We start from the raw sequence: 12,345 nt of genomic DNA on the forward strand, positions 1-12,345 counted from the left end.
AGTGTATAACACACACAGGCTTCTCTTCGATCACCCTCTTCCTCTTCCGTTTCTCCCTCCTGGACACGGGCAGCGTGACATCGGGGTGCAAGGTGGAGATCATCGTGACGATTTTTGTTTTCTTGGCTCGCCATGCCAGTACCATCACGTCCCTGGAGTGGCGAGAGATGGTGGACCCCAGTGGCAGCTTTGCAGGGGTAACATCTGCGATGGCTGCTGGCTGTCCTCGGCGCTTACGAAGGGTCCCGCAGACGTATGTCTTTTTCTCATCCAGGAGCATAATGGCCGTGTCCACCGAGTTGTACAGGTTGTCCATGTAGAGCCTATACCCAAATCCGCCTAACCTGCCTAAGAGTTGCTTTATGGTGGCAGGTAGTGTCTGCTTCATCTTGCAGTATGGCAGCATGTTGTGGAGGTAGCCTGTTGCTGAATCACACAAAATGTACGATGTATAGGCCACATGAGCACTTATCAAAAAAAAAAAAAAAACAACAAAAAAGTGCTCACAATCACCATCATTTTCAAGCAGATTTACAGAAAAACAAGTCCAGTGTGGCTTAGCAGACCTAGACCTAGATACAAGCGTCATGTGAACCATGGCTTAGCAAACCTGGCAACGACGATAGTTTACTTTTCTGCATTGAATCAACTAAACGCACGGTCAGATGAACTAGTAACGAATACAACTCGATCAAATCAACTTGTAACACATAAAACGATAAAAAAAAAATGTATGCTTACCACTGGAAAAAGGACTGTGGCCCCGACTGGGCGCCGGGCCCGGTTCCCAAGCCGAGCCCTCAGAGGCTTCACTACTGCCGTCGCTGTGGCTGTCGGGTTCCTCCGCTCCTGACCCCAACTCGCTCCCCGTAACACTGCCGCCGGGCCGGGCCCGGGCAGGGCTCGCAGGAGGACTTGGGACGGAGATCCGTGGACGAAGGACACGGGTGCTTCGGGTCCTACGGCCGGCGGGCAGGTCCTCGCGGTCCTGGGTGCCGACACTCGGCCCTGGCTGGAGGTCCACAGGAGGACAAACCACTGGAGCTTGCTCTTGGGAGGCTGCTGCAGCAGGCCCCACCAAGAACCTCTCCATGGACAGCTGACCAGGTCCGGCGGTGTTCTTGCGCTTGCGTGAGCACTTTTTCCCTACCATAGCTACCCTCTCACAGTACACTATATCTAATATAAACTTTATCTCCTCTCTATTACCACCTATTTTACTCCTCTTCTCTCCCTGTGACGCCGATCACCTCTCCTATATATCTTCTCCTATTTCTTCCACTCTATATTACCTCCACGCCCTCACTATCTATAATATATATATATATATAAAACTCAGTAGGATTTATATATATCACTCTCACTACACTCAAAATATCAACTCACACACACAAACTCACGTACAAACAATTCACTCTTTCACTCAATATAACTCTCCCACACAAACTCACGTACAATTCACTCGTTCACTCAATATTACTCACGTATCTCACACTCGAATCTCTCGTTCACTCAACTTACGTATCTCACACTCGGATCTCTCGTTCACTCGCAACTCTCTGAACTACTACTGCTACTGCTACTGCTACTGCTACTGCTACTACTAATACTACTACTATACTTCTACTACTACTACTACTACTACTATCACTACTACTATCACTATCACTACTACTGTCACTACTACTATCACTATCACTACTATCAATCTATCTGTCTATATCTCTATCTCTCTCTCTCAATCACGATCGGCTCTTACTACAACTTTTGGAAAATGCACAGAACGAGGGGTGCGCGCAGCACCCCTTTTGTACGTTTCAGATCTCAGGACACCTGTTATTATTGTTATTGTTTTATTGTTATCCACCGTGGCTTTGATCTGAGCAGGTCACAGTAACCTGGATTCTTTATTATTTACAAAACAACAATATTGGCGGCGCGATCAGTCAGTTTATCAAAGGGGTAACATTCTGTGTGTTTGTGTTATGATCTGTCCTGTCTGCAGTGTGTGTGTGGGGGACAGGTTGCGTGCGTGCGGGTGCACATTACGAGTGCGAGCACTGACGTGCACACCCTTCCTTCTCCCACCTGTTAGTTTTCCACCGTGGCTTTGATCTGAGCAGGTCACAGTAACCTGGATCCTTTATTATTTACAAAACAACAATATTGGCGTCGCGATCAGTCAGTTTATCAAAGGGGTAACATCCTGTGTGTTTGTGTTATGATCTGTCCTGTCTGCAGTGTGTGTGTGTGTGGGACAGGTTGCGTGCGTGCGGGTGCACATTACGAGTGCGAGCACTGACGTGCACACCCTTCCTTCCCCCATAGAGCCGTCTGCCGGCTGCTGCTACTCTCAGTGATTACAGGCAGTGCGCGTGCACATTACGAGCGCGGCATGTGATGTGCACACGCTTCCCCAACGAGCCTGCCATGCTGCTTTGATTACTGCAGCGCAGCTGAGGGAGAGAGAGAAAGTGATCGGCTCGGATTAAATTTTAGGTTTGATGGGACCCCTGATCACTGCTTTAGTGAGTTGTAAAACATGTTTTGTGTGATCACATGTTCAGATTTTTTTTTTTTCAACTTCTACGTCATTTTCATGAAAGAGATTAACCCACAATGTGCCTGAGGGGTTAATCTAATGTAAACCATTAAAAAGACCGTAGCCCGTAGGGCTACGGTCTCGGCACTTAACAGTTGGATTTAGCGGCCCGTAGGACTACGGTCTTGGCAGTTAATGTGTTAATGGTAAAGACAGTTAAGTCACATGTATGTGTAATCGATGGAGAATTCTTACGTTCTCAAAGTAGCAGTCATATCCATCTTAGGAGGCGTCTTTCAGGGCCTGGTCCAGTGACGTGACACTTTTGTAGTTGAAGGCTTCATCAAAGCCCAGCTCTTTGAGGAAGGCCACCTTGGCATCGGAGCCTGCGCAGCCCACCACCTTGCAGCCCTTGAGCTTGGCGATCTGGCCAACCACAGAGCCCACTTCCCCAGCTGCTGCGTTCACCAGGAGGGTCTCCCCAGTCTTGAGCCCCAAGATATGCCATACAGAGCAGTTAGACTGAAAGAAAGAGAGAGAGACATTACATTTTATTATACGAAATACAAACAAAAAATGTAGTGTAGCCAGTTAGCAAGTCACAGTTAGCCATCTGTTTCCTTTTTAAGTCTAGCCCTCAAAGTATGATATCTGTAGAGCCAAGAGGGTGTGTTCATCCAGGCCTAAAATTACTTTATTTTAAGGCCATGAAAACATGATAACTAATTTACTTTGGAAAACATCTGGAGCCCAGGTGTTTATTTTGTCAGAGGAAGATGAAACATCCAGTCATATGACAAAGTTCAGATAAAACCAAAAACAACATCAACCAAACAACTTAACTACCATTGAAGTTGTTCAACAACGTGATTCTGACTAATTTACCGATTCAACTGACCTCGGTTTCTACACAAAACAACAGCTGCTAGTGACTTCCAGATGATATGTTTAAATAAAGCCTAGTGAGAATTCAAGATGTTCTTGTTTCCTTCCTTTCCTCTCCTAACCTGTATTGATATACTGCAATTGATTGTTGAAAACTAAAATCAAAACTAAATCGATTAGAATGAACTTAAGCTCTACACTGTACATCAAGTTGAGACAGACCCTGATGAAGACCTGCTAGGTCGATACTCGTCATATTTTGTTGCCTTGCTCTAAATAAATCTATATATTTTTTCACTTATGAAGGAGTGCCTTGGAATTATTTTCTATGCAAGTCTGCAGTTCACACCTTTTTGGCAAGCAGTACTTCTTTGGAAACCGCTTTTTTGTTAATACTGTATGTTCCTACCTGTGTCACCAAAGAGCACCTATCTATCAGAGCCACTGAATGATCCCTGCGGCGCTTCTTTATTTCTCTTTTCAAACTGTACATCAAGTGTTGCACAACAATATTGGAAATAACTGATCTGCAGGCTCACAACATGCCCAAAATAGGGATGGTGTTTATCTAAATTAGTTCTCAGTTATTTTCCAAAAATAGATCATTTTATTAAAAGTGATTGTTTTTATAATTGATTAAATCATGTACTACATATTTTTATGATGCACAGACAAATTACAGTAGATGAAGGATTAATCATAAAGCTTGAAATAGCATATTGGTCCTCATTTCACAGACTGACAGCAGTGTGACTCAACACCAAGACACAGAACCAAGAGTATTACAGCAATAGTTCCTTGGTAATTGGAAAAACCCAAGTCTGTTTACTGGTTCTTTCCACAAGGCTGGGGTTTCAAAACAACAGTTAGGTAATAATTACATGAATTTAATCAGCACTGGAGGTCTCGGTGAACAAATCACAGAGGGAACAATGGTAGCCGTATAGTATACGGATAGTGTCAGTGTGGTACAATGTGCATGATTGATTTTCAAGTGTCACATCACATGCTATACTTAACAGCGTCTTTATTCTGGTACTCTACATTGAGCATGACTCCTCCTCACTTTGATCTGCCTCTTACCTTCAGTACTTGCTCATCTCTCCACTTTATTGACTCACACTCTCCTCTGGAGATAGAATCATTATGGATGTGAATGCAACAAGCAATGTCTCGTGCATGCTAGCCTAATTATGGGCTGCCCCTGCAGCTGCTATGGCAACCCCTGTTAGATAATCTCCTGCTCTTTCTTGAGACACGTCAGAACACAATGGTAGCTATGGTGCTAATGTGTTGCATTTTGATATGCATTTGCATCAATTGCATGTTGTTTCACTGCCCTCTATTATCTCTGTGGCGTAATCCTTTCAGAATGTCTTTGAGGTACTAATGGAAACTCAAATTTGAATGTGTTGGCGTCACTGGGCATGAACCTCCCTGTCTTCGAGATGCAGTTTACCTTCACAAACAGCTCATGCAGAACCTCGCTCGGCAGTGCACCTTTCTTCATTAGTATAGTATATTATGCAGAGGTAGAGTTAACACTAGCTGTTCTAGCCGTTCAGCAGAAGGGTGTGGTTAGTTGACCAACCCCATATCTTAAGTTAGAGCATTTTGAACTGGTCCAGTGACAAACATACAAAATCATGCTGGATCGTGACAAGTATGAGAATTCTGATAACTGCTAGTACCTTGTATGACCGCCTCTATATGAATCTCTGAATTAGTACTAGAGACAAAAGACTGAAAAAATTACCTCAGTACATGACATGAGTACTGTTGTACAGGGGTGTCCTGCGACCCACCTCTCCACGCGGCCGACGGGGTGGTGCCGGTGGCCTGTGTTCCTGTTCGGGGACGTGGCGGTGTACTTGTGTTTTGCCGGCTACGCCATGGAGGGCACCGCCAGGAGCAGGTGTCTGGAGAAGAGCAGATGGACGCCCCATGCCTGCAGAGGTAGAGAGCGCAACGGACAAGGAACTCCTCTCCTTTCCTCTTTCCTGTCTATGTTGTGAAATAGTTTGTGGTTTCCTTGGGAAATTATAACGAAGAATGAAAGAACGAGAGAGAGAGAAATGAGTCACGATGGTTTTCTGTTTACACTGGTCTCTCGTTTCTTTCTTCCTATCATAGCAATCTGCATCCTGCCATGCTTGAACGGAGGGCGCTGTGTGGCACCTTACCAGTGAGAGTGTCCCACGGGCTGGACGGGAACGCGATGTCACAGTGGTGAGTGTGTGTATGTGTGATGCATACATGTGTGACTTTGGCTGTTAGCTGAGCTACATGTATACACGTACAGCTGAACAAAAATGGCTGGGAAAAAAAGAAAATTGTTCAGTTGTAAATCAGTGTGTCAATCAAGTGTCAAAAGAGTAAATGTGGTAAAGATTAGAGTTTAGTACACATTTTACCTTGTACCCCTTCTCTTCCTTAGAATATTGTAGGAGAGTGTAACAAATATGTAAGGAGGCAGAGGTCATTCCACAGCTGGGGAGCAAGGAGGAGTGTTGACCAGGGTGTCATTGGGAAGAAAGGGACAGACGTCTTGAGTTATCTGATTTTAGTGAGCGAGAAGGGGTGTAGGGGTTGATCATATCCTCGAGGTGGGGGTGTCGTGTCCTTGATTGCCTTGTTGGTCATCACAATTGTGGGATATTAGACTTTCAGGCCATCAGGCTGAGGCTGTGAGCCACTCTGCTACACAAGGAGGGAGTTGCAGTATTGAAACAAGGAGATGACTGAGGCTTGGATAAGGAGCTGGGTAGACTCCTTGGTGAGGAAGGCTCTGATCTGAGTTGGTGTACACTACTGTGTCATCTTGTTGCCGTAGAAATACAGCTTGTCAGGACAGCTTTGTTTTGTCAGGAGGTCAATACTGAAACAAATACACTTATAGTAGTAGAACATCATTCAAGTCTGAGAAGCCTTTAAAGGGAAACACCATAATTGTACTGTAGTTAAATGAGAACATGTTCATTCCTGTGGCCATTAATATGTTCACAGCTGTATGCTCATCACCGTGTATGAATGGAGGGCGGTGCATCAGGCCGAATAGATGTCACTGCAGTCAAGGGTGGACCGGCCATGATTGCTCGAGGTAACACGCATGCACAGCACTAATTCAGTTTACTTCCTTGTCTTCCCTCCTCACAGTGTACAGAACTTGTGTGAAGTGGATTAACTTGGAAATATGCCATTTAGCATTTTGTATACGTAGATAGATATCGATGAGTAGACATATAGTCCCAACATTCAGAGTGAAGCTCACTTGAGCCAAGTTAAATGTTTACTGGCATTTCGCATCGTCTCTCCCCCACCCACAGGAAGAGGAGATCTGGATACTATCATTTCTAAGATGCCACTCAGCACTCTAGTCCTATGAAGTGACATTTTGTATAAATACAGTCACAATTGTAAACCATTCATTCTCATCTCCCGAAGAAGCAAAACAAGAACCATTTTGTAAAATAAAGCTGTATTTTTTCATATAGAAAATTCCACAGTATTAAATATATGCTGCTATATACTTGTATGATGTGTAAAAACTGTTGATGTGATTGTCCAGTGTATATGTGTAAACTATTATTACTATTATATTACTACTAGGATGGCAACTATTATATACATTTTTATTTAAGCATAAAATATCTTGAAAAAGCTTCTTTACTGATAAATGTAAAACAAAATAACACCTGTAGTTTCAACAGGTGTCAAAAAGAATGACACTTAGGATTGTTAATGAAATGCTCCCTCTCCCATTTTCGTGTTCTCGGAATGTTATGAATATCTTTTGTGGTCAGGTTGGTAGTTTATTATAGATTACTTTTGTTTTCTGTTTTGTCAGATTCATGAGTGTGTTTGCTAGTTTCAGTTTTTATGGTTTAGGGCGTGGTCGTACCAAAGTTTAATTCTACCTACTGTATATGAGGGCGGATTCTGCCAATGCTTTTCAATGCGAACCGAGCGGTTTGTTGCCATTTGCGGATATCTGCAAAGATCCGCCCTCATAGGTAGAATTAAACTTTGGTGTGACCACGCCCTTAAAGATGTTAAGCCCTAGTTTGTTTTTATTAGTTTCAGTATTATTAGTATTACATTATAATACAGGAGGTATTTGTCAGAGGGAAGATTTAAGAAGTTCACAATAGGTAAATGTCTCAGTCATGTAGACATCCCAGTTTCACTTAACATAGGCACCAATGCCTCCATGCTTGTGTTGCCAAAGTTGTCCAAATTGACAAAGACTAAAACTATAGTTTAAGGGTAAAATAGCAGAAATAAAACTACAGAGATTTGTCATTTTAGTTAGTTTTGTATTCTTTCTAAAGTCTATTTTAATTTTGTATTCGAGTACACTAATCAATGCTACAGTAGGGTGCAGCACCCTCTGACCAGTCAGAATCCTATTTACAAGTGGTGAGTGCTGAGGAGTCTTTGGCTTTTCCAGTTTCCAGTACAGCACGTTCAAGATGAACTTGTGCCAAAAAGAGATGCCAGGAGCATATGGCTACAGTCCTAATACTCTGACTGATAGTAAAATTGAATAATTGATAACATTTCCTGCCCTCTTGTTTCAGAGAAATGATAATTGGGGTCTGGTGGGGATAGGCTGTGCATAGTCACTGTGACATCAGTAAAGCACTCCTCGATGTCTACATTATCCTTTAGCACCAAACATGTTTTATATTGGTGTCAGCTTAAATGAACCGAATTAACATAATTCACACATGAAAAGCAAAAGCATTAGGTCCGTTACTTATTTTCATTTATTAAATCCACCAAATGAGGATGACATACAGAGGAAAAATCCCATCATCAATCCTCTCTGAGAGGGGGGGGGGGGTGACATGCAGCCAACCATTCAGACAAAAAATTGTTGTTTTTAATGAAACCATAACCAATGTTCACATGGTGCACATACAGGAAAACAAAAATGTTTGGCTCCCGTTGGCTCCCGTCCTTCTACAGTTGAGGTGCATTGGGATGGGTGGAAGGGCTTTCTCTCATGAACGTAGAGCTGTCACTTTCTCCACCAGCTTGTCATAATTGGCCCCAGAGAACTCCTCAACCTAAAAAGAAAATGCATTAAGTCAGGGGTCTTCAACAGGGGGTCCTCAGAGTTACTACAGGGGGCTCGGCAAATCTTTGTGTGATAGGATCATCCTTTTTACATGAACCACTTGAACCCTAGCATCCCTATACTGAGGGGAACTACACGCTCACACGATCTACAGGCTCACAAGAGCTTGTAGATCAGCTATTTACGGCAAATACGTTTGGTGTAGAGGGAAAAAGGAGCAAACCAAGTACAGAGCCAAAGGTCAAGTTTACTAAGTACTGAGGGTTTAAGTGGTATGTCTGAAATAAACGAACAAATAAAAGGAACATTAATTTACACAACACTGATAAAAGTATATGAAGCTATCTATGAAATCTATGAAAAGGTTTAGTCTGTATCACAATTGTATACAATGTAGTAGGGGGTCCCTGCTTCATCTCTCTCTCAGCTAAGGGGTCCTTGGCCTGAAAAGGACCCCCACCGCTTTGACGGTCTTGGGTCACCCTTGTACAGTGTCCCTCTTATTATACGCCTACTTTATTCTAATGCAAAATGATGCTTTTATTAGCCAAAGATTACCTGCTTCCACAGCAATGCAAACAAAGAGAGCACGCCTTGATTGACCAAATAAGAATTGAGTATTCAACAAAGCTGTATAACAGTTAAACGAAAACACATTTAATACTGATGTTTTCTTCCAGTCTCCACTGCTCAAATAACTGATGATTATTCCTTAAGTCACGCGTAGCCAGACAACTATTCCTCAATCTCCGAATACGAGTCTGGAACTACCGAGAACGGAAGCTGTCATCTGCTCGTCAACTCCGTTCACAAAAATACAATTTTAAAATAACTCTACATTTTATATTGCAATTTCAATTTTTGCTATGTATGCTTCAATTATTTAAATTTATATGAGAACGAATCGTGACAAAACGGAAGCGGGAGGAGGCGTCACATCCACTTTATCCTTTGATCATTTTCAGAGCTTCCGTGCTCCAGACTGTATGTACTGCACTGTGAAATTGTGGGAGGCAACAGTCTGGCTTGCGAGACTAGTTATTCCTGAACACATACTTCAACTAAATAGCTTACCATCTTTCCATTCTTGTAGAACTGGAATGTGGGCATGCACTTGACTTTACATTCTGCTGACACGTCCTGAGAAGGGAGAAGAGAGAGACGGTGAAAATGCTTGTCAGACATTAAAACGACCAAGACCTTTCACCTTGGAAGCATGGCCAGTATAGAGTTCTTAGATCTTAGTTGCATTCGCTGTTGCGTTCACTTGCACATGTTCCGCTTGTTGATGACAGGAGTATCAACGTAGACGATGGTTGCCATAGCAGCATTATACACAATGTCATCGGAACCACAACCACACGGTTTGGTGAGATAATTAAAGAGGAAAATAAGCATGTCACTGTGAGGAGCAAGAAATCGATATTTTCTCTTGTTGTGCTGCGCCCATACACCCACAGAAAATAAACTAAAACTAAACTAGATGTTGAGCAACTGCACAGCCTATTTCTTGCCTTAATGTTGCCAGAAACTGGTGGGCTGTATAGGTAAAACACACTGACTTACCGCTGCCACATCCACATCGACCTTCAGGAAGACTACATTCTTGTTCTCTGCTTTTTCTGCCAATTCCTATGGGAGAATAGATTACATCAGCATGGAATTGGTTGATGATATACAGAAGATTTTTTATCTGACCCAGTAAAAAAAAAAAGAGGCATGTAGACCTGATGGCAAAACAGTATAGCATTTATATATGTAAATATTTTAGTAACAAATTCAAACAATTCCCTGGTTAAATAATGTCAAGGGATTCTCTCTAAAGAGGTTTTCATTTAAAGTAGGCATCGTCTGGATTTCCCAGACTGTTTATTACAAAGTTTTATGGATTTTCAAGTCTTGATGGAGTGAACTCAAAAGAGAAGTAGTAATGAAAATATGGAACAACAGCTACAGTATCTGAGCCCAAGCTGGTTCTGTCTTCTTTGGCTCAATTCCAGTCCAGTCTACATCCTAAACCACTTTCAACCTGGCGTCCACATTTTGGGCGAATACATCATAGGCAAAATCTTTCAAAAATAGAGAAATAGCAGATCTACCAGCTCACAACATATTGCACAGTGACAAGCTTGTAGATTTGCTATTTTCATGCAACACAGTTGTATGAAGAAGTCTAAAAACAGGGCTTAAGTGATTAAGTCTATCTATGCTATCGATGAGCTCCAACTCTGCGATCACAATCATCTGATCTCTCACCTTGAAGCGAGGGGCAATCTGTTTGCAGGGGCCACACCATGTGGCTGTAAAGTCCACCACCACTAGCTTGTCCCCAGCTTCCACCAGGATGGCACGGAAAGAGTCCTAGAGAATGTCAAACATTATTATACTATGGGTGACAGACAGATCATCAATTCACCTATAGGCATACATTCCCACTCAAATCCACATTGTCCACTTTATATTTGTGACATTTACACACCTTCTTTCTGGCTCATACAAGTTTGCAAACCATTCTTTGTCTGGCATAAATATGGAACATGAAATGAAGATGTATTCATTGTTAAAAACTTAAACATTGTGTTTAGAACACAATTGCTGTATTACTTATTTTGTGATTAACATTGATATAACCTACAGTTTACATGCTGTCTATTTACAGTACTACCATGTCAATGGTGACAAATGTCACAATATTATGTCATGGTCTCAAGGCATGCTGATGGCAATTAGCATACAGTAGATGGCCTGTGACTTTGACCAGTTTTACTTTCATAACCTTTGCATCATGCATGTCACACAAACAGAATTCAATGCGTTTTGTTGATATAAAAAACTTTTTTTCATATACAGTCCTATCCACAAATCCACCATTTAACGTCCACAATCCACATTATCAAAACCATTGGTGTTGTGTGCCGCATTCTGTTTGTGTGAAATGCATGATGCAAAGGTTTTGAAAGTGAAACTGGTCAAAGTCACTGGCCACCTACTGTACTTGCACACGTCAACACAAGCACACAGTACAAGCACTAGATTGTATTCAGTTTTACAGTGGAACTTAATTTTAGACCACATTGTGATTAGACTAAATGGTGATACTTGTAACCATTGATGTGATATGAATTGATGGTGCATAAATGAACTGTATTAGAAATAATAATCTAAAAACAATCTAGCAAGAGACAAGTGTAGTGCACTGTATTTATGATCTAAATGCAGGCTGAATTATTCTGTTGAAACTAAAAGCCCCTGCAGACCCCTATACAATCTTAGAAAAGTGTGACAGGATTGCAAGCTAGGATGACAGCCGAAGAAGACAAGACATTGATTTTAACATGAATATAAAATGTAAGGCAATCATGTACAGAACATTTACACACGCTACGCCTGTGATATCATAACTAAAACACACACTCAACTCTGGAAATAGAAACAAATGAACAAATTGGCGCTTATATATCCTAAACAATAGCACTGCCTGAGCCTGAACCAAAACGTCTTACTGGATGTGACATTACGAAATATGAACATAAACAATAGCTAAACACTCACCAGGTCTTTAACTTCACGAACCATGGTGACTGATGACGGTATTTCTCTGGATGATGATGATCAGACTACTGGCTGGGACTAGAGGTAGAGTGATCCTGTCTGTCTGCCTGTGTTGCTTTATGACACTTACTACAGAACCTCCCCTTTGAGGAAACACCACAGCATGCACTTTGATCATTGGCAGCTCGCCAATCACCATGAAATCAATCACCAATCAATGATCACAATGATCAACATTTGTTTGATCAACCAATCGCCATACGACCATGCTTGTAAAAAAAAC

At 42.0% G+C, this 12,345-nt stretch overlaps 1 protein-coding gene across 1 annotated transcript; it reads right to left on the reverse strand.

Annotated features, from left to right (window-relative positions):
- Window positions 1-8,178: 8,178 nt before the first annotated feature.
- Window positions 8,179-12,141, reverse strand: LOC308081576 (thioredoxin-like). Its single transcript, XM_080457938.1, has 5 exons — window positions 12,063-12,141; window positions 10,767-10,871; window positions 10,077-10,142; window positions 9,585-9,650; window positions 8,179-8,499 (listed from the first exon to the last, which is right to left on the reverse strand). The coding sequence occupies exons 1-5, from the start codon at window positions 12,084-12,086 to the stop codon at window positions 8,434-8,436; spliced, it is 327 nt and encodes a 108-aa protein (XP_080314064.1). The 5' UTR covers window positions 12,087-12,141; the 3' UTR covers window positions 8,179-8,433.
- Between the last annotated feature and the right edge of the window lie 204 nt (window positions 12,142-12,345).

Source organism: Gymnoscopelus braueri, assembly GCF_963280865.1.
Source record: "Gymnoscopelus braueri genome assembly, contig: SCAFFOLD_92, whole genome shotgun sequence".
NCBI classification, from domain to species: domain Eukaryota; kingdom Metazoa; phylum Chordata; class Actinopteri; order Myctophiformes; family Myctophidae; genus Gymnoscopelus; species Gymnoscopelus braueri.

Bases quoted from the DNA above. Each gene is read 5' to 3' on its own strand.
- LOC308081576 (XM_080457938.1), bottom strand. From the start codon at position 12,086: ATGGTTCGTGAAGTTAAAGACCTG. The intron at 10,143-10,766 runs GTGAGAGATCAG...ATTCTCCCATAG, and splicing joins AGATTGCCCCTCGCTTCAAG to GAATTGGCAGAAAAAGCAGA. The intron at 8,500-9,584 runs GTAAGCTATTTA...TTTTCTTTTTAG, and splicing joins TCTACAAGAATGGAAAGATG to GTTGAGGAGTTCTCTGGGGC.